Below are 23,482 nucleotides of genomic sequence, written 5' to 3'. Positions count from 1 at the left end.
GTTTATTTAGCTTATGGTTTTGGAAGCCAAGAGTCCAAGATCAGGCAATTCTGTCTGCTTGGCCTCTAGTGGGGACCCGTTACAATAACATTGCATAGGGCATCGTAATGAGAATGCATGTGAAGAGGGAGAGACTGTGTTGAGACAAGGGATCCCAGAAAGGGGGAGGCCCAGTCTTACTCTTTTTATAACTAATTGCTATCATGAGAACTCACTGTATGAGGCCAGCATTAATCCCTTTCAGGGGATGTCCCTAGTTATTTAATCATATTTTATTGGACCCCATATCTTAAAGGTTCTACCACTGTAACACTGACACACTGGGGACCAACCTTCCAACATATGGACCTTTGAGAAATATACTCAAACCATATCCAAACTATAGCAGGGGAAGTGAAATACCCTGGGTTTCCCCTTCTTCCTATTATCCCTGACTGGCCAAACCTAGACACATGCACTTGGCTGGGAAGCATGTGAACTACAGCCTACAGGGTAAGCTCCTTTGAGATGAGAACTAACAGACAGATAAAGAGGGCAATGAGAGAAAAATGGACTGTGCACCAGTACATTATTTAACGAGACACAGATTAAGTCAATAACTGTTAAATTTTCATTTCTTCTATATTTTAGACCCACTGGTTATTTCATATTATCTTTATATTGTTATTTAAAAATGTAAAGTGTTTTCAGAATATGCTCCAGAACCTTGAATCAGGTCAAAAATTTTCTGAAGATGGTGAGCATTTTTTTGTGTATTTGTTGATTGATTGTATGTCCTCTTCTGAGAAGTGTCTGTTCAGGTCCTTGGCCCATTTGTTGATTGGTTATTTGCTTTTTTGTTGTTTAACTTTTGGGGTTCTTTGTATACCCTAGAGATCAGAGCTCTATCTGATGTGTGAGGGGTAAAAATTTGTTCCCAGGATGTAGGCTTCCTATTCACCTCACATATTATTTATCTTGCTGAGAAAAAACCTTTTAGCTTGAATTCATCCCATTTATTGATTCTTGGTTTTAACTCTTGTGCTATAGGTGTCCTATTAAGGAATTTGGGGCCTGACCCCACGTGATGGAGATTGGGGCCAACTTTTTCTTCTATTAGATGCAGAATCTCTAGTTTGATTCCTAGTTCCTTGATCCATTTTGAGTTAACTTTTGTGCATGGTGAGAGAAAGGGATTCAATTTCATTTTGTTGCATATGGATTTCCAGTTTTCACAGCACCATTTGTTGAAGATGCTATCCTTTCTCCATTGCATGCTTTTAGCACCTTTGTCTAATATAAGGTAGTTGTAATTTTGTGGGTTGGTCTCTGTGTCCTCTATTCTGTACCATTGGTCTACCAGCCTGTTTTAGTGCCAGTACCATGCTGTTTTTGTTACTATTGCTCTGTAGTAAAGTTTAAGATCTGGTATAGCAATACCACATGTTTCACTATTCCTGCTTAGAATTGTTTTAGCTATTCTAGGTCTCTTATTTTTCCAGATGAATTTCATAATTGCTTTTTCTATTTCTGTGAGCAATGCCATTGGGATTTTGATTGGAATCACATTGAATCTGTAAAGTGCTTTTGGTAATATGGCCATTTTAATAATATTAATTCTGCCTATCCATGAGCAAGGTATATCTTTCCATATTCTAAGGTCTTCTTATGTTTCTCTCTTTAGAGCTCACCATCTCTAGCAATCAGAAAAATGCAAATTAAAACTACTCTAAGATACCATCTCACACCAGTAAGAATGGCAGCCATTATGAAGTCAAACAACAATAAGTGCTGAAAGGATGCAGGGAAAAAGATACACTCATACACAGCTGGTGGGATTTCAAATTGGTTGCAACCAATTTGGAAAGCAGTATGGAGATTCCTTGGAAAGCTGGGAATGGAATCACCATTTGACCCAGCTATTCCTCTTCTCAGACTATACCCAAAAGACCTAAAAACAGCATACTACAGGGACACAGCCACATCAATGTTTATGGCAGCACAATTCACAATAGCTAGACTGTGGAACCAACCTGGATGCCCTTCAATGGATGAATGGATAAAAAAAAAATGTGGCATATATACACAATGGAATATTACTCAGCACTAAAAAATAACAAGATCATGGCATTTGCAGGGAAATGGTTGCCATTAGAGCAGATTATACTAAGTGAAGTTAGCCAATCCCTAAAAAAACAAATACCCAATGTCTTCTCTGATATAAAGGAGGTGACTCAAAATGGGGTAGGGAGGAAGAGTGTGAGAAGAAGATTATCACTAAATAGGGAAGAAAGGTGGGTGGGAAAGGGAGGGAGAAGGGGAATTGCATGGAAGATGGAAGGAGACCTTCATTATTATACAGAATACATGTATGACAATGTGAGGAAAAATTATAAAAAAGAAGTGTGCCACATTAGATTGGGTAGAGAGAAGTGATGGGAGGGGAGAGGTGGGGAAAGGGGAAAGGAAGGGCCGAAGATTAAAATAGAGATTATTATTGCTGTATGTATATACGTGACTGTATGACCAATGGATTCTGCAACCTGTACACTCAGAAAAATAAAAAATTATATCCCATCTGATTCAAATGTATGATATGTCAAGATCATTTTGCTGTCATGTGTAACTAATTAAAACAAATAAAAAAAATTTCTGAAAACACAAGGGTGTCCAGTGCTGAGCTTCTTGAAACAACCTCTATTTGAAGATAGTCAATTCCTTCAGTAAATAAATGGGTACTGACTGTCTCAGATCTTGCACTTATTTTAATACTTATAGTAACTCTTCTGCTTAACATTCCAAAAATTTTGTATTTCTACATATCCCTAAATTTTACGAAAAAGAAACTTTCCCCACTTATTCCACTTCCCCAAATTCAATTACTATCTTATCACACATATATCAAAAATTAAGGAGTTTGTGGTGATATTTGCCTCTGAGATGTGAGCACATTGAAAGAATATACAGAAATTAGGTAAGGAACAATATTACCTCTAGTGCTGTTAAGAATCTAAGAGCACAACTGGGACTTGAAGATTAAATTTATTTATTTTTTTCACTTCTTCAAACTAAATTAAACCTGCCAGAGAATATGAATAGCTACAGGCCAGGATTCTGAAGGCTCAGTGTTCTTTCTCCATTTTCACTTATTAGATAAAATTACCTTTCTTTTGGGGGGGGGATAGTCAAATAATGAGGTACAGGGAACAACCAGAAAGAATCCTCGATGTTCTTTTCTAAAAGACCTCTCCCATTGTACAAATGAGAGAAAGTAGATAATAGATGTTCCCTTCAGTCAAATGGCTACTGAAAGTAAAGTATCCATCAATCATATAAAACTCGATTTTGGTCAAGTTTAGACCCACTGGTTACTAATTTGTATATGATCAATCCATGTTTTAAAATGGATATTCTTAATTAAATCAGATTAAAATATTTTCTTTTGAATTTTTTTGCCTTTAAACTCAAGTTTAACAAATATATTGTATGCTATTATAGAAATTAGCACAGTATACACAAAAAATATATTGTATACAAATCACAACTAATAACCCTCACTCAAATCTCAAAAGAGTATTAGGAACATGAGTGGAAGGGTTCATAATTATGTGTTTGGAAATATTCTCCTGAAAGAAAGTGAAAAACTTACAAAACTAACGGTGGATAAAGTTTATTTTAAATGACTAAATCAATATCTTAGATTCTGTAGAAAAATGAAATATGTGCCCTCTAGATGGCAGCAAATTAAATCTTAAAACATCAGTACCTCTGATAAAGTAGAGGGAAAAGGAATTGTATAGAGGTAGCTAAAAATTGACACAGAACCTACAGACTTAAAATATATACTGGCAAATTAGATGATAAACTGTTCCCAATCAAATGTGATTACAGACTCTCTATATTGACCTCCTAAGGTCAGACTCTTTCAACACTCATTCTTTCAGAATCTCATATTCTGAGAAAATACCACAGACAAGTTGATCCACTCATAACTCCCTGCTGTGGTTTGGATGTGATTTGGGTTTGTCTCTTCAAGGTTTGTGTGCAGGAAGCTTGGGCCCCAGTGTGAGGGTGTTGAGGTGGTGGGACATTTGAGAGGCAGAGGCTAGTGGAAAGTGGTTAAGCCTTTGGGACTCTGCCCCTAGAAGGGAGCCAGGAAAGATGGAAAAAACAAACTCACTGTTATAACAAACCACTCTCGTGGTAACTAACCCACTCCTATGATAACAGCCTTGCTCCCACCCCTTTCCTGTGTGGTCTCTTACAATGTGATGCCCTCCTCCATGTTATGATAGAGCAAGAGGGCCCTCACCAGACCAAGCCTTCTGCTCATGTACTTGCCAGACTCTAGAACTGTGAGAAATGAATTTATTTTCTGTATAAGTTGCCTGTCTATTGTATTTTGTCATAGCACATTGACAAAGAAACACCTTTAGTCTGCTCTTTGGGCTTACAACCCCTTTTGTCTTTGTTTTATTTTCAGTGAAGCACTATTTCTCTCTCCTATTACACAATAGCCTTAAATAAAATACTTTTTAATTGTTTTAACTAGTGTCAGAATAATTTCTCTTCAATAGCACATGTTTATTTTGTCATGTTTTCCTTCTTTTCAAAAATTTAGCATGTTACCTAGTAATCATTCTGAATGGTTTTAAACCAAAAGTTATTTTTAAAGGGCATTATCTCTAACAGGAATGCATTTCTAAAATTCCCCTTCACCAGCTAACTTCTCATTCAGCTGTTAGTACTTCATTTATAGACCTTCTAAATAATCTAATATCTCCAATCCCAATCCCATGTTAACATTGTATACTATCTAATACATAAAAATAGCTTTATGTTCATTGAACATTATATATTTCTTAATTGTAGACCCTCAGCTCTCCCACTTTCTTCTGAGTGTCTCTATGTCCACAAGGCTTTCAACCAGGGAGCCATTCCTGGGCATCTACATTTTCTTTTTGTCCAGCTTTCTTTTCTTTGCTGTCCCTGAAGCTGCCTAGGGAAAGCTTACAACTCATTGTCACCGCTTTTACCTTTATTTCTAGCTGTCTTAATCTTCACTTGTACATCCTTCTAGAAAACTTTCACACAATTATGCTTCAAGTGTTGCCCTTTCTATAGCCTTTCGTGGAAACATCTTGGATTTATTTTCCCTTTCAACTGAGTCATCTCCAACTAACTGAGGGTCTTACTTGAAGAGAAGTTTCTTTCTTTCTTTCTTTCTTTTTCTTTCTTTCTTTCTTTCTTTCTCTTCTTTAAGAAGAGAAAGTTAACTATGTCTTAAAAAATAATAATGATGTTTCCATATCTTGTTTATTGAAAACAACTCTGTAATGGGAATGTAGATATCTCTTTGAAATTATAATTTTGTTTGGATATATATCCCAATTTTGTAATACTAGATCATGTGGTTATTCTATTTTTATTTTTTTAAGGAATCTCCTTCCTATTCTCTATGATGCCTATAGCAGTTTTTCAATTTAGACATTGCATTCTTCAGCTCTAGTATCTAGTTATATTTCATAGTCTCTACCTCTTTATTTAACTTTAATTTTGTTATATTTGCTTTTCTAATTCCATTTAGTTGTCTATTTATCTGGGATGTCTCTGAACTCCTTTAAGATGATTTTTTATAATTATTTGTCAGACAATTCTTAGATCTCCATTTTGCCAGGGGTCAGATGCTGGTACTTTGTTTTATTATTTTTATGGTGTCATGTTTCTTTGATTATTCGAGTCCCATTTTCCTGTCTTCTTATTTGTAGAAACAATCACCACCTCTATTATTTTTTAATTATATTTTTTTTAGTTGTTGATAGAACTTTATTTACTTATTTATATGTGGTGCTGAGAATCAAACCTAGTGCCTCATACATACTAGGCTTGTACTCTACCACTGAGCTACACTCCCAGCCAATTACCTCTATTCTTTACTAATTAGTTTCAGGAGAGAAAAGAAAAAAAATTGTCACTGAATTTGGCCAGAGGTCAGTGTACCTCCTCTTGCTCCCTAAATGCCAAGACTGGTGCTAAGACCTTCCTGTTTATTTTCCTTCAAGTAATTCACTGAAGTACTCAAGATTCTGTACCTTTGTCTATTCTAACAGAGTTGAGCTGGTGCAAAGATCTGCTCCTACAGTTGAAATCTATGTAGTATTTGTGGATGCCGGCATGGATCATCAATGTTCTATGCATGGGGACATTTGGGGCACCAACTGTTATGGTGTGGGATTCTGGGAGTGCATGTCAGCTGGTTGATTGAGTACATAGGTGAGTCATGCTATGGAGTTCACAAGTGGTCTACTGTTGGAGTTCATGAGCTGATTACCAGGACCTATGTCTGATTGTTTTTGCTGTGGGTTCCTCCCACTTCTCCATAATCCTAGTTGTCCCCAGGTGATTTAGTCATGCTAATCCCCTCAGTGTTCTGCATGATGCAAGACAGAATGAGGTCTCCTGGGTAGTGTCTGGTAAGGTTGGGGAAGCCAGGTACTCACTTGCTATTATTTTACCCTGAGGGAGATGTTGGATTCAGGAGATTTCTCTCAGCATCAAGATTTGCCAAATGCCTCTGAGAGGCTTGACATGAGTAAAGTGAGGCTGCTTCTCTTACCCAATATATCCATTCTCAATATTTTTCTCAATGAAGAGTACTGCAATCTCTTAGTTGACTTCTAGGTCTTGGTAAGGGGTCATTTATTATTTCTTTTTGATATCCCCCCTCCTTTTTGTGGCATATCTTTCTCAAAAAAGTCGAATTTCCCTAAGACCTCATCCTTCCAACAGGATGCAGTTATGTTGTTAAACAATATTACAAATGCAATTCTGTGACCTTCTAACTTAGGCTTCTTCTTACCTGGAAAAGGATGTATTATGTTATGACTGCCACTTGTTGCTTCCAGAAGGAATTTCTAAACTTTCTTAAGAGAGCACACCAGTTTTTTACAAAAAATATTTTAAACATTATCAAATATTAAAAATACAGCAACATGTTCATTCAATTGTTTCCTTGTGTAATGGATTTCTCAAGTGACTTTGGAGCAAATAAAAGGTCAAGAAGAAACAAAGCAGATATTGAGGGAGGGAGATCATCTCTGTCAGTATGCTCAATTAAGTACAAGTGCTACCTGGTTAAGCAATGCAGTTCAGAATTTAGATATCTGCATATATTAAAGGGCAGAAGGATATTTCTACAATCATGACTTGGAAGTCAACTATTTCTGGGTGAAGTGATGATTACTAATATCTTCTTTTTATATGATTTTGTTTGTTCTTGGCACAACTTTTTCAGCATACACCAATCCTAACATAATACTTCTGTTTTTATCTTCACCTAAAAAATATGTTCAAATATGAAATATACCCCTTTAAATATTTCTTTAGTAGTAGTAGTTTCCACAGAGTTTCTCAGACCTCTCTCTCTCTCTCTCTCTCTCTCTCTCTCTCTCTTTCTCTCACTCTCTCTCTCTCTCTCTCTCTCTCCCCCCCATTCCCCCCACATGCAGAGTTGATTGCTTCCATAGAGATGTGTGGTCAAAGCAAAATGGTAACATGAAGTATTTTGGGAGTTCGGGAGTCACAATAAATATAGTATATAACTGGGTCACAAAGATGAAGGAGGAAATATTAAAGTTTATTAAAATGTATTATTCAAAGATGAAGAATCCTGAAGGGTTTACCCTGAAAATAGTAGTTTCCAAAGTTTTTAACCTATGAAATCATTTATTCAAATAAAAGATCATGTAGAGTCTCAGTATAAAATAAGTGATTGCCTCTCTGATTCCAATATTGGAAATCCTTTTCTATTGCCAGATCTGAAAAAATCTTAGAAGGTTAGGAAGAAACCAAATGATGGTTACTATACTTCTAACTAAATGGATATTGGTGCAAATCAGTCAAGGAATATACAAAAAACAATGAGTCTTACATTCTCCTCTCTAGCTTTAGAATTACTTTCAGCTCCCAAAGTCCCAAAAAATGTATTTTGGAGTCTTTAATGTATTGATACATCAGTTACAAATCCTCTAATACTAGTAGGCTACAGTGTAATCTGCTTCTAAATATGAAGCCCTCTCTGGGGATGACCTTATTTTTGTTTCAACATCATGCTTCGAGAATCAACTCCAGGGGGATAGGAAGGGCAGCAGAATAGAATAGACATTATAATTCTGTGTATATATATATAGGTGAGTCTATGACCAGTGTGATTCTGCAATCTGTACAATCAGAAAAATGAGAAATTATACCCCAATTGATTCAAATGTATGAATTGCCAAGATCATTGTAATGTCTTGTGTAGCTAATAAAAAAAAAAAAAAGAAGGGGAAAAAAGAACCAACTCTAATTAAGAGTAATATTCTTACCTCTTTTTAAGTATTATACAATTATGGGACTTCCCAATGTCCTAAAGACAGGTTAGTGGAAAAGGCATTCTAGTGTTTGTTTGCATTCCTTTCTTATTAAGGCTCAATGACAGTGAAGGTGAGAAAATATTATGGAATAGTTGAATTTAGAAACAAATTTTATTTTCAACATTACATAGTAGGATAAAAATGAACTTTGAAATTAGACAATAACTTTCAAATTTGGCTCTGTGCATTTCTGGATGTTTTGATACATTCTAGCCCTTTGCCATGAGTTCTAAAAATCAAGTGTCTCTAGAGATAGGCAAATGATGCCTGAAGAGAAAAATTGCTCCTGGTCAAGAACCACTGGTTTACATCCATGCAGAATTCAAAATTTCTCATTTAAATTTTTCATATTTTCTAATGGACACATACTGATTCTCCATATTTATGTTACAGAGTATAATGATTTAGTACATGCATACAACATGTAATTATCAAATCAGGGTGATTACCATTTATAACTCCTTATACATTTATCATTTCTTTGTGTTTGGCAAATTCAAACTTCTTCTAGTTTTTCATAATTTGCAATAGGGTATTGTAAAGTATAATCACTTTACAGTGCTGCAAAATATTAGAACTTATTATATCTACTTAAATTTATTTTGTTCCTCAGTATTTAACCTCCTACTTTTCCTGGTCTCTACTAATAGCTATTCTTTCATCTTTGAGATAATATTTTACCTTCCACATTTGAGTGAGAACATGCTATGTTTCTCTTTCTATGTCTGGATTATTTCCTTTCAGAATGTCCTCTGATTCCAAGGGTAGCAAATTGTACAAAATGCTGCACAAGAATCCAAATTAATGATTTTTTAAAAAGTTCAATGAATTCCAAGAGGATGCAAATAAACTGAATAAATTTAGGAAAACAATGCACAACATGAAAGAACAATTCAATAGAAATTCAGAAGAAGAATCAAACACATATTCAAAATGGAAAACTCAGTCACCCAAATAAAAGGTTCAGTTGAATGCCTCATCAATATCTTGCTTTATGTCTCATTTTAAACTCATTGCTTTATGTCTCATTTATGTCTCATCGAGGGCTACAATATTTTAATTAACTCTGCCAATATGTTTACCCAGAGGTGTTGCCATTTCTGCCATTAATAATTTTTTTTGTTCCCAAGAAAGGCAGAATCATACTTTTTTTTTTTTTTTTTCTAACAGATTGAGTTGGTGCTTAGTGATTTTTCTCCAGATCTGCCAGGCTAGCACTTTGTGAGTTGCCAAAAATTTGTTGGAGAGTTAGATTGTTTTGGGCAACATGTATAACTCATAGGAGAATATAGTTTTATCTCTCCTGGAAAGTCACCTTCTCCACACATATGGCTTAAACAGATTTTATTTCAGCCCAAGAAAATGAAGCCATTATGAAGTTATGTTTTCATATGAAAAACAAAAAACAAAACCCAGTTTAATAACCTGCTAATAAACTCAATAAGATTTTTTTACACCAGGAAAAGTAAATCATGCTCTGGGTCCCAGTCCTTCATTTAGGAAGAAAGCTAATAATCTTTTCTGGCATTTTGTGGGGGATAGAGTGCTAGGACAATAATTTCTATGTGTGAAACTTTTCATTTAAGGACAGTGTTGGTACATTGTTGATCTTTGTTGTTCTTCCAAGACTTTTATTGTGGTAGAAGTGCCTTCTCCCATGTCTACTGATTTTTTTTTTTCCTTTCTGATCTTTCAGCAAATTTCAGTTTGTTTCAAGATGGTCCTATTGGAAAGACACTACAAGCAAGTAAATAGGGGGAAATTGGGAACATAATCACTATTTCATCTGCTTCCAAATGAGTATTAAGAACTGGAATCTTTTGACTTCATTATCGAGTACTCCCTGTGTTAGTAGCTTTCAGAATCTAGTTCTAGCTTTATTTTTATTTTTGTTTTCCTTCCTCAAGTGGGAGCAAAGAAGGGAAACAGCCTTGGAAGTCTCCCAGGGCAACCGTCAACTCCTCTGCAGACGTTTGCCTCCAGCCCAAGGAGGAGGAACGTTCTGGTCTGAGCCTTATGCGCAGGCGCCTCCGGCCTCCTAGTCCTCCCACCCAGGTGGGGTGGGTTTGGGGTTTGGGGTTTGGTGCTGACAAAGCGGGGGTCTGGAGATTCCAGGCCACTTTGTAAGGAGACACAACCAGGTAAGCCTTGCCCCAGGTCCCAGCAGGGCACCTAGAGACCATGAAGGAAACCTTAGAGAATGTGGAGCCGGAGGAGACTGTATCCAGCAGAAGGACTTCTAAGGACGAGGAAGTTGAGACTTTAGGAAATCGCAAGAAAATTTCCCCGTACCTGACAATGTTGCCAATGGCCTTTGCGAAGTTTCACAGAGCTCCTCGGAAGAAAAAGGCGAAATCTCCTCCCCCAAAATCACCAGACTCGGATCATGTCAAGGAAGGGCCCTGTGGCATTGGTTGTATCGTTGTCCCCTGCTGTGAGAGTTTTAACAGCATTCGCTGCTTCCTGTTTTTCTTCTGCATGCTGCTCTTCACTCAAGGTGAGCCCAACGGGTGGGGATCATTCTAGTAATGGAAGTGGTCAGGTGGACCAAAGATGCAGGTTTGGTGGGGACGGAGAGAAAAGAAGGGTGTGTGCTGGGTGTCATATTGTGGGCCCGAGTGAAGAAGTTTTTTTAGACTTGTTCTCCAAGTATGATTGGAATCAAAGCTGTTTGGGTTATTGCTTCACTTCCTCATGGACATGATTGACATAATCCATCCTATAATTTGGGAGTGGTAGGGCTCTCATCTCCAAATAACCTGTTGGAGAAGGGATGTTGCTGTCATTTAATGTGGTTTGGCTACCAGTTTTTAAGTTCTAGATGGAATCTCTTGGAAACTGAAATTGAAAACTGTGTGTCTGCAATTGCCAGCTTGTTTCAGCTTCTGCCTCCAAATTTTGAGACATTCTGGCTAAGCCACTTTCTATTTGAATTTTTTTTTTCTTCATCTGTAAATTAGGGGAGAGTTATGGGACTTCAGGTAGTCTATACTGGAGATGACTAGTAAGTTAATTTTTGTCCAAATGTTTGAAAAAGGTGAAGTTGAGTCTTTAGACATGCATTCTCCTCTCCTCCCCAATTCTCATCACTCCCATTACATCTAGGTCTTTTATTAGCTTGCTTATACTGATGACACCGTAATCTGACAAACCTGATCTCCTTTTTGCTGTCAAATCCTGTGTCTAAATAAATGCAAGGAAAAGGTTTTATGAGAAAAGAACCATTTGAGAAGAATAAATGAGTAGTCATCAGTTTGTCTTCAGATTATAACAAGTTTCTTGCAAAGAGAGAAATTTGACCTATGCCTTAATAATTTAAGTACAGTTCTGATAGCTAGGGATGAAGTTGATGAGTATATACAGAGTAAGGAAATGAATGAATGAATAAGTGTTCTGTTTTACAAAGGCTTGTTTCAGAATGGTGAATGTCAAATTTGACTGGATAATGGTTTTATGTAAGCACCAAAAGGGAGTAATATATTGCCGTTATATAATAACTCTACTAATGTGGATGGGGCAGAGAATACATTCAATAAATGTATATTGAATGCTCAAATAAACTTAAAAGGAAGGAAAATAAATATTGTGGTCACATTATGAAAGCCTTTAAATATATGAATTCAAATTTTAAAAGGACACTAATTGTTTTTTAATTCCCACTATGTAAGATGCTTTACAAGCATTATCTCCATATAATTTCATTATTGCGTGGGTAATGAGGAGCCATTGAAGATTTTGAACAAGTGGTTGGCCATAAATGTTTGAGCTCCATTGCTTAACTAACTTCATATGATTTACCAACTCAGTATAGTGATAATATTGAGTGTGTCATTTATGAAATGATATAGTTCTTGATTTGAATGTCAATTGATACATGTATGATTTTAGTTGTATTTTAAACAATCCTGAAATCATTTTAAAATTACACAAAGGACATCATAGAAATGCAAAAAACTTCTGATGGTGGCTCGAGTTTTTAGGATTTTACCATACTTACTCCTTTACCTTCTGTTTACTTGCACATATAGTCTTCGTTTGGGATATGATTCCTTATTAGCAACTAACTTATGGTAGTCCCATATATCCATGAGGAATGTGTTCCAAGATTTCCAGCAAATGCCTGAAACCATGGGTATTACTGCCACTCTATTTTTTTCCTTAAACGCATACCTACAATGAAGTTTAATTTTTAAATTAGCCAGAGTAAGAGATTAAAAACATTAATAAATAGTAAAATGGAACAATTATAGTAATATATATGTTTTCTTTCTCTCTCTTGTTCAAAGTAACATGTTATACTGTATTTACTTTTATTTTTGTGATATCCAGACACTTACTTTGATAACTGAGATGACTGCTAAGTGGCTAATGGCCAGGTAGCATATACAGCATGGAGGTAATGGACAAATGAATTATTTGCATCCTGGATGGGGCAGTGTGAGATTCTACCATGCTACTCATCAATTTAAACCTTTGAATTTGTTTTCTGGAAATTTCTGTTTACTATTTTCAGAAAACTTTATATATATATATATATATACACACACACACACACACACATATACATGTAAGTAATACATGTAAGTATATATTTGTGTGTATATATATATATATATATATATATATATATATATATATATAGAGAGAGAGAGAGAGAGAGAGAGAGAGAGAGTCTCTTGCATGCTAGGCCATAATCTATTTATCTATCTATCTATTTATCCATCTATCTATATATGGTTGACTGAAACCACGGAGAGAGAAACTTTGGAGAGGGGAGACTACTGTAGTCCAGCATGCTTCTTTTCAAAGTTAGACATTTTTCCTGCATAACCACCATGCAATCCTCACTGTCATGAAGTGGCTCCATCTATGTGTTACAAAATATGATACTGTCTGCTTTTCCTTTTGGTCCAGAATTCCATCCAGGAATCCACATTACATTTAATTATCATATTTTAGAAGTTTTCTTTAACCTAGAGCACTTCCTCATTTTTCTCTGATTCTTAAGTACTTGAAAAATTTAAAGAATGTGATTCTTTCATTTTGTATGTTGAACTTCAACCTGAGTGTGATGTTTCTTTACAGTTAAACTTAAGCCATGTTTCCCTCCTACCTTCCTCCTTCACTTCCTTTATTCTTTTCCTTTATTTTATTTAGGTATAATTTAGAAACAATAATACTTCTCTACCTTTTTTTTTCAGTATTAGGCATTGAACCCAGGGTCTCTTGCGTGCTAGGCGCTCTACCACTAAGCTACACCCCAAATCCCCAAATTTATTATTTTTAAAGTATACAATTCAATGAGGTTTAGTTAATATACAGAGAAAGTATATAAGTACATGCCATCACCAACACAATGAAGTTTTAGAATCTTTCCATCACACTAACAGTTTCTTTATGTCCATTTTCTATCAAATCTTGCTCTTATCACTTATCTTAACCAATGATTGATTGACTTTGTGTCATTAGTTTTGTATTTTTTAGAATTTAATATGCATGGAAGCATACAGTTTCTAGTATTTTGTGTTTTGCTTCTATTAACAGCATGATGTTTTTGAGATTGATTCATGCTTTATATTAATAGTTTGTTCTTTTTTAGTATGACTAGTATTCCATTGTTCAGAATTACTACACATATCCACTCACTAGTTATAGATTTTTGTGTTGTTTCCAATTATTTTGTCTATTATGAATAATGTTATTATGAGTAGTTGCACACAAATTTTGTGTGGATTTATGTTTTTATTTCTTTGGGAATGATGCCTAGAAGTGGAATTATAGTGTCATATGTTAAGTTTTGTAACAAGTATATGTTACATTGCTGGTAGGAATACAAATTGGTGCAACCACTCTGGAAAGTGAATGGAGATTCCTCAGAAAACTTGGAATGAAACCACCATTTGACCCAGTTGTCACCTGCCTTGGTATATGCCCAAAGGACTTAAAATGAGCATATTATAGTGACGAAGCTGCATCAATGTTTACAGCAGCTCAACTCACAATAGCTAAACTATGGAACCAACCTAGATGCCCTTCAACAGATGAATGGATAAAGAAAACATGATATATATAATACATACATACATACTGCCGCAGTCTGGCTGGGCACAAATCACGAGCCACTGAAGCAGGAACAAATTTTATTTTTTCTACTGCAAAAAAAAACCTCACACACACTCCTGGGGAATCCTCCCGAAAGCCACGAGGCTCCTCCAGGAACCCCCCGCCGGAAATATCTCTCCGGGAAAACCCTCCTCCTGCACTTCGCCAACCAATGGGAACTCCCGGGGAATCCCCGTGAGAACTAAAAATAGCGCGAGAACTCAAAATTAGCGCTAGAACTCAAAAGTAGCGGCAGAGGCGGATATTAACGCCTTGCCTGTCAATCAATACTGTTGGCAAAATGCCAGGGGCCATACAGACTCGGCTGTGGCTCTCAGCATCTCCCCCCTTCTGTTTAATTAAACAACAAGTAATGTGGCTTAGGGACCGTGCCTGTTAGGTAGTCCAATTCAACATATGGTCCTTACCCGTCATCGGATGAACTGACCTCTAGGCGTCAGCCTCCTGTCTTAGGTTGGTACCACTGCAATCGGATCATACCCGTCACTGACTACCGGTCCAGCATACAGCCATACTTGTGGATAGGCCTTTGCACCAGTGGGGGGGTGAGGTTCTTTGCCTCACCTCTGTTGGCCCCCAAACTTGTCCTTGGTGCCAATGGGGGGGTGAGGTTCTTTGCCTCACCTCTGTTGGCCCCAAAATTTTAGACCATCACTAGTAGAAGGGAGGAGGATGAAAAATGCCATGACACCAAGCCAATTGAGGGCTCCTTTGAAAAATTGTACCACCGGTGACACCATCAGCAAAGATGCCAGCATCACCACAATTCGCTGCACCAACAGATAGTTCACAATGCATACAAGTGATACATAGTCCAGGCAAGTTCTGCAAGCAGTTCAAAGTAGAGGAATCTGTCAATATGTCCATTTCTTCCCAAAGTAAATCTACTCCTTGATTGAGCATTACTTGTTGAGTTATTATTCACTGATGCATCAGTTTATACAGTTTGTTGTGATAGCTACTGAAGAAGCTGTAGTATGGTTTTATCTTTGTCTTCACCGGCACTGGGATGAAGATAGGAATTCTGGCAATGATGCTAGGAAAAAAATTATGTAACATTCCAACAGGCATTAAGAAAACAATTTTTTGAACAATTTACATTATCCTGAACAGAATTATTAAATATAATGAGAAGGAAAGGTGAAAGCAAACAAACAGATCTGTTAACCTCCTTATTTGTTCACATATAAAAACAATTTTCAACAGCTGTTTACCCAATCTAAATTAAACCATAAAAATCACGTGAATAAAAAAATTCGGATCCATTTATTCATGAGCGCTCCTCATATAAGATATATGGACATACACACATACAGACATACAACACAAAACAGAAGTGTGCGCACATAACATACAACATATAAGACAATAATAAAGGCCTTGTAGCTTTACCTAGGTGAAATCTCCATTGCAATGTTTAAAAACTCCACAGTCAAAAAATAAAACACAGTCAAAAAACAAAACTGATCAGAAAAACATTAACCTAGGTTTGTATGAGCTCAAAAAATAAAATAGAACTTTATGATGTGGGAAAAATGCAATAATAAAATAGATATTGAAAAAAGGCACCGTGGTTAATCACTGTCGCAGATGTAAGAATAGCCAAGCTGGAGCTCTGGATATCAGCTGTTATGGATTTCAGTCAAATCATCTTCTTTTTCTGTAGAAATTGTTTTGGTTAACCTCTCTGGAATCCAAATCGGCTGCTGTTCTCCCTGTGGGAACACACAAACGGAACCCCGACTCCAGACAATAACTGGGTCGGGACCTTTCCATTGTCCTGTTAGAATATCTTTCCAAAGTACCTTAGGCTTATGTACATTTTTCGGATACATATGTCTTTCCGCAGCACTAAGTCCTGATGAATCCAAATTTAGAAAGTTTAGAGTAAAAAGGGTTATTTTAAGTTTATCTTTGGGGGATATATACCCCTTTCCAATTCCCTCTTTTTGCTTTAATAAGTACGTTTTAATAGTTTGATGAGCTCTTTCAACTATGCCTTGTCCCTGTGGATTGTATGGGATTCCTGTTATATGAGTAATACCAAAAGATGAGCAAAATTGTTTAAAAGAGTTAGAAGTGTAACCAGGACCATTATCAGTTTTTAACTGTTTAGGAACACCCACAGTGGCAAAATTTTGTAAGCAATGAGCTATAACATCTTTAGTTTTTTCTCCGGCATGAAGGGAGCCCATCAAAAATCCGGAAGAAGTATCAACTGTAACATGTAAATATTTTAATTTTCCAAATTCTGGCAAGTGTGTGACGTCCATCTGCCAAATATGGTTAGGTATCAGTCCTCTAGGATTGACTCCAAGATTAACTTGTGGTAAAAAGGTCACACAATTTTGACATTGTTTTATTATATGCCTGGCTTGTTCCTTAGTTATTTTAAAACGCTTTTGTAAAGTATTAGCATTAACATGAAACCTTTTATGAAAATTTGTAGCTTCTTCTACAGTAGAAAAAATATGTATATCATGTGTAGTTTTATCTGCTAAATCATTGCCCAAACTAAGGGCTCCAGGCAATCCTGTATGTGCCCTGATATGTCCTATAAAGAATGGATCTTTTCTATCCCAGATTAGACTTTGTATAGTGGAAAACAAAGAGAAAACAGTAGAGGAAGGGGAAATCCTACCAGCATCTTCAAGGGATATTATAGCATTAACTATATACTGACTATCAGAAAATAAATTAAATACAGAATCTTTGAACATTACAAAAGCTTGTAAAACTGCATTGAGCTCTACCTTTTGAGCTGATTGTTTGGGAACTAAAAATGTAAAAGTTTGATCAGGGGTAACTACTGCTGCTGTACCATTATTAGACCCATCAGTGAATATATTTGGAGCATTCACGATAGGTGTTTTTCTTGTCATTTTAGGAAAAACTACAGGATGCTTAGACCAAAAAGACAACAAAGGATTAGATGGTAAATGATTATCAAATGAAACATTTGATTTACACATGATTATTGCCCATGTATTTAACTCATTAGCTAACTCATCAATTTGCTCCATAGTATATGGAGTAATAATTTTATTGGGAGAAATTCCAAACACTCCCTTTGCTGCTTTTATTCCTTTCAGTATTAATTGTCCTACAGCCTCAGGATACCTAGTAAGAATAGTGTTAGGAGAGTAAGATAAATGTATCCACAATAATGGACCTTCCTGCCAAAATACTCCTGTAGGAATATTTTTTGTTGGTATTACAATAAATAATAAAGGCAAACTTATATCAATTCTGTCCAAATGCATATTTTCCATATATGTTTCAATAATTTTTAATGCCTTTCTTGCTTCAGGAGTTAATATGCGGGGTGAATTTGGATCTGATGGACCTTTTAGGATATCAAATAAAGGTCCCAACTCTCCTGTTGGTATGCCTAGATAAGGCCTTATCCAATTTATATCTCCCAACAACTTTTGAAAGTCATTAAGTGATTTGAGTTGATCTACTCGTATTTGAATTTTAGGTGGACGGACCATGGTTGAGGATAATAGAACTCCTAAATAATTAATTGGAAAATTTAATTGTACTTTATCTATTGCTATCTCTAGATTATAATTTTTTAACAAATTTGTAAGTGTGGCATAACATTCCAACAATGTGTTTTTATCTTTGTGTGCTAACAATACATCATCCATATAGTGAAATATTTGTAGTTCAGGATTTTGATTTCTAAGTGGCTGGATTGCTTTATTAACATAAATTTGACACATAGTTGGGCTGTTAGCCATCCCTTGAGGGAGCACTTTCCATTCATATCTCTGATCAGGACCTTCATGATTCAGTGCAGGGATAGTAAATGCAAAATGTGGACTATCCTCAGGATGAATTGGAATTGAAAAGAAACAATCTTTAATGTCTATAGCTAAAACATACCAGGTTTTTGGTAAAGCAGACAATTGAGGAATCCCTGATTGAGCAGGTCCCATAATAACCATCTCATTATTAATGGCTCTTAAATCTTGTAATAATCTCCATTTACCAGATTTCTTTTTAATGACAAAAATGGGAGTATTATAGGGAGATACAGAAGGTTGTATATGTCCCTCCGCTAATTGTTGTTTGACCAGGTCATGGGCTGCTTGTATCTTTTCTTTAGTCAGGGGCCACTGAGAAACCCATACTGGTCTATCTGATTTCCAAGTGATTTTTATTGCCTCAGTGACCCCTTCTGAAAACCCAGTCCATGTCTATTTATTCTTTGATCTATTTGTATTGGTGCTGCTATACCTTGTTCTTGTTTTTCTAATCTTTTTCCTTTCCTAAAACCTTGTCTAGCCATAATAGTGGGTGCATTTTGATTGATATTATTTGTTAATGTCAAACCTAATTGATCTAAGACATCTCGTCCCCATAAATTTACGGGAAGATGATCCAATACATATGGCTGTATAGTTCCTTCACATCCTTCAGGATCCTTCCAATCTAAGACCATTGCACTTCTATGGGGATTAGTTGCCACTCCTAGGCCTCGAAGCGTTTGAGTGGCTTGTTGTAATGGCCAATGTTTTGGCCATTCTTGACGAGATATGATGCTAAGGTCTGCACCTGTATCCAGTAGCCCATTAAATTCATGTCCTTGAATATTTAGTTTTAGCATTGGGCGAGAATCTAAATTCAAAGACAGCATAGCCCAATCTACACCTGTGGAGCCTAAACCCCTGGAACCTCTTTCCATAGTAGTACTGGAAAATTTATCATGTAGGCTGGATATTATTAATAACTGTGCTATTCTATCTCCTGGTGAAATTACTGATATACCCTTTGGAGAACTAGCTATAATTTTTATTTCACCTTCATAATCGGGATCAATTACCCCGGGACTTATCATAAGTCCTTTTAGCGTAGAAGAACTACGTCCTAACAATAAGCCTACTGTTCCTTTGGGAAGAGGTCCTTTTACTCCTGTGGGAATGATTTGAACTCCCATCTCTGGAGTTAGTACTGCTCTGGCGGAGGCGCAGATGTCCAACCCTGCGCTCCCTCTGGTTCGTCTGATGAGAGATCGGATGGATAATGTGTCCTGGGTACTACCCTGATGGGGTTGCTGGGTTCCTCCATGGTTTTTCTGGGTTCCTCCAGTGCCCCGTACATTTGTGGTCGTGGGCCCCGGAGCATTGGGCCCCCCTGTCCGTTTTTTGGCAATGGAGCCTGATGCCTTTCTCCACGATATCGTGGGTAACCACCTGGTCCTTGTCCATTTTTTGATAATGGAGTACCCTCTATGGTGGTTTGAGAACGGCATTCATTAGCCCAGTGTCTCCCTCTACGGCATCGTGGGCAAATATCTGGTGTTCTATTCCTTTGATACCTAACTTTGTTATACCTTCCTCCTATGGGGCAACTCCTTTTAAAATGTCCTGTTTGTTCACAATTGTAGCATGTTTTTGGCCTGGCATCTAAAGCCTGTTGTACTGCTGCCAAGACTTGTCCTTGTTCATTAATGTCTCTACATAATTTAATATATGTGTTTAAATCTTCATGTTTCCATGGTCTAATGACCTCTCTGCAGCAACGATTTGCTTGGTCATAAGCCAGTTGTTTTATAAATGGCATTGCTTGTTCTGTGTCACCAAAAATTTTGGAGGCTGTTTGAATAAGCCTATCTACAAAGTCAGCGTAAGGTTCATTAGGTCTCTGTATTACCTTAGATAGCTGACCTTGTAAATCTCCATGTCCTTGTAAAGTCTTCCATGCCCTAACTGCGTCTGCAGCAATCTGTGCATATACAGCAGGATCATATTGAATTTGTTGCCGCTGACCCTCATAAGGTCCTTTTCCTAGCAACATCTCTAGACTTCTTTGAGGGTAACCGGCTGCTGCATTTCGTCTAGCTGTCTCCCTGCAAAATTCCTCATTGGCAACCTTCCATAACAAATATTGTCCTCCATTTAGCACAGATCTACACATGCTAGCCCAATCTGCTGGAGTCATGTCCAAGTTAGTAATGGATTCGACCATGCTTACAGTGAAGGGTGCATGAGGACCATAGGTTGTTACAGCCTCCTTTAATTGCTTCACTGTTTTGAACTCTAACTCACGGTGAATTCGCTGCCCTCCTGCCTGCTCAAGTACAGGGCATGCTAATCTTTGAGGTCCTGTCTCAGGATCCCATCTATCAACTACGGGGGTTGAGGGGGTTGAGGGCCACTCAGCTATCTCCATAGGTGGAGCTGTTGGCTGAATTATGCCCTCTGGCGATAGATCGGTGTTAGTAGCAGCCTCCTGTTGTTGCTTCCCCCCTGATAGCTGTTTCTCCTCTAAGCTTTCTTCCTTTAAATTTTCTTCCTCTGTCTGACTAGCTTGAGAGACCTTCTCTTTTGCTTGATCTAAATTGTCTTTCTCCATGGTTTGAACCTCTAACAATTTATTTAACACTCTTTCAGTTTGTTTTTTACTAATTTCTAATCTGTTACAAAGATAACGCAACCCAAAAAGATAACACAAAACAAGACCGAAACAGAATGAAACAAAAATGGAACAAAAAATCGTTGTATCAATTTTCCTATTTTCTGGACATGTGCATTTGTGGTCTATTTCTATCTCTTCCTCAGGGGCAAACAACTTCAAACCTTGAGCCAACCATTTTTCCCAGTCTGCCTGAGAAAATTCTAGGGATAGGCAGCTTGAAACAAAACCAAAACAAATCAAAGCAAGAACATATTGTTTTTTAAAATGGTCACCCATTCTCTTGCCTTCCCTTAGGGGCAAGCAATTTCACTTACCCCGAAGCTTCAGACGTTCCCCGTCCGGGCCGCCAAATGCCGCAGTCTGGCTGGGCACAAATCACGAGCCACTGAAGCAGGAACAAATTTTATTTTTTCTACTGCAAGAAAAAACCTCACACACACTCCTGGGGAATCCTCCCGAAAGCCACGAGGCTCCTCCAGGAACCCCCCGCCGGAAATATCTCTCCGGGAAAACCCTCCTCCTGCACTTCGCCAACCAATGGGAACTCCCGGGGAATCCCCGTGAGAACTAAAAATAGCGCGAGAACTCAAAATTAGCGCTAGAACTCAAAAGTAGCGGCAGAGGCGGATATTAACGCCTTGCCTGTCAATCAATACTGTTGGCAAAATGCCAGGGGCCATACAGACTCGGCTGTGGCTCTCAGCAACATACAATATAATATTGTTCAGCCTTAAAGAAGAATGAAATTATGGCATTTGCAGGTAAATGGATGGAGCTGGAGACTATCATGTTAACCAAAGTAAGCCAATCCCCAAAAAACCAAAGGCTGAATGTTTTCTCTGATAAACAGATGTTGATCCATAATGGCCAGAGTCAGGGTATAGAGAAGAATGGATTGGGTAGAGGGAAGTGAGAATAGGAGAGGAGGTGTGGGGGTGGGAATGATGGGGAATGAGACAGACATAATTACCCTATAAAAATATATGGTTGCACAACTGGTGTGTCTCTGCACTATGTGCAGACAGAGGAATGAGAAGCACACTTAACACAAATGTGCTCCATTTGTGTTAAAAACAAAACAAAAAAAATGAGAAAGGAAGAAATTGGAATGGAACCACCATTTGACACAGCTATCCCACTCCTCCATCTATACCTGAAGGACTTAAAATCAGCATACTACAGTGACACAGCCACATCAATGTTTATAGCAGCTCAACTCACAATAGCTAACCTATGGAACCCACCTAGGTACCTTTCAACAGATGAATGAATAAAGAAACTGGGGTATATATACACAATAGAATATTACTCATCAATAAAAAAAATGATTTTATGACTTTTTCAGGTAAATGGATGGAGCTGTAGACTATCATGCTAAGTGAAATAAACCAATCCCGAAAAACCAAAGGCCGAGTGTTCTCTCTGATATCTGGATGTTAACACACAATAAGGAGAAGGAGGAGTACAGAAGTTCATTGGATTAGACAAAGGGGAATGAAAGGGAGGGAGGGGGTTGGGAATAGGAATGACAGTAGAATGAACTGGACATAACTTTCCTATGTTCATACATGAATACACAACCAATGAAACTCCACATTGTGTACAACCACAACACTGGAATCCTCATGAGAATAAGTTATACTCCCTGTATGTCTAATATGTCAAAATATACTCTACTGTCATGTATATCTAAAAAGGACATAAGTGTATATGTTAGATACTGCCAGGTTTCCTTACAAAATGTCTATATTATTTACCTTTCTCTTAGTAATATATGAAAATTCCAGCAGCTCCACAACTTTGTTAATACTTGATAATTTCAGCCTTAAGTTTAGCCATAACATTAAGAGGGTAATGGTGACTTTAATCTACATTTGTTAGTGACCAATTGTCTTAAAATATTTTATATGCTTTTCACCCATTCATATATCATCTTTTGTGAAGCACCACTTAACAAATTGTTGTTTTTTCCCCCATATTTTTGAGTGAAGTGTTCTTTACATCTTCTGGATACAATCCTTTTGTTAAATAAATATTTATAAATATTTTCTTCCAATTTGTGGCTCTTAGTTTTCTTTCTTGTGTTTTTTTTTTATATTACAAGAAGGCTTTTAGCTTTTGATAAAGTATAAATTATTAATATTTTTATTTTAGGATTCATTCTTTTTGGTCCCTATCAAAGAAACTATTCTCTAACTTTGTGTCATAAATGTTTTCTGCTTAGTTTAGTAGTGTTAAATCTGCTGATATCCAGATATTAAATGAAGTTTGAAGATTTTAGTAAGTTATTTCTCACTTTTTTCAGCCTTTTAGCTTAAAGCTGCTTATTAGTAATGGAGAAAAGATGATAACATTCTTCAGAGTGCATTACTGTAAATAATCCACAGGTTTTTCTGTAGCAAAATCATGTGGAGCAAATAATTCTTTTTTAAAATTAATTAATTTGTTTGTTGTAATTAGTTATACATGATGGCAGAATGCATTTTGATTCATAATACACAAATGGACCACGATTTTTCATTTCTCTGGTTGTACATGAT

The 23,482-nt window shown here is 36.8% G+C and overlaps 1 protein-coding gene across 1 annotated transcript in view; it reads left to right on the top strand.

The window, feature by feature from the left end:
• The first annotated feature begins 10,574 nt into the window (after window positions 1-10,574).
• The window catches only part of Slco6a1 (solute carrier organic anion transporter family member 6A1), a 118,530-nt gene continuing 105,622 nt past the window's right edge, over window positions 10,575-23,482 (top strand). The window contains exon 1 of the mRNA XM_026395028.2: window positions 10,575-10,890. Coding sequence (XP_026250813.1) covers window positions 10,575-10,890 — 316 coding nt within the window. The remainder of the gene's footprint in view (window positions 10,891-23,482) is intronic.

The sequence above is a fragment of the Urocitellus parryii genome, chromosome 1 (genome assembly GCF_045843805.1).
Source record: "Urocitellus parryii isolate mUroPar1 chromosome 1, mUroPar1.hap1, whole genome shotgun sequence".
Taxonomy (NCBI): Eukaryota; Metazoa; Chordata; class Mammalia; order Rodentia; family Sciuridae; genus Urocitellus; species Urocitellus parryii.
Note: the sequence above shows the minus strand (reverse complement) of the source record. Positions and strands in the feature narration are given on the sequence as shown.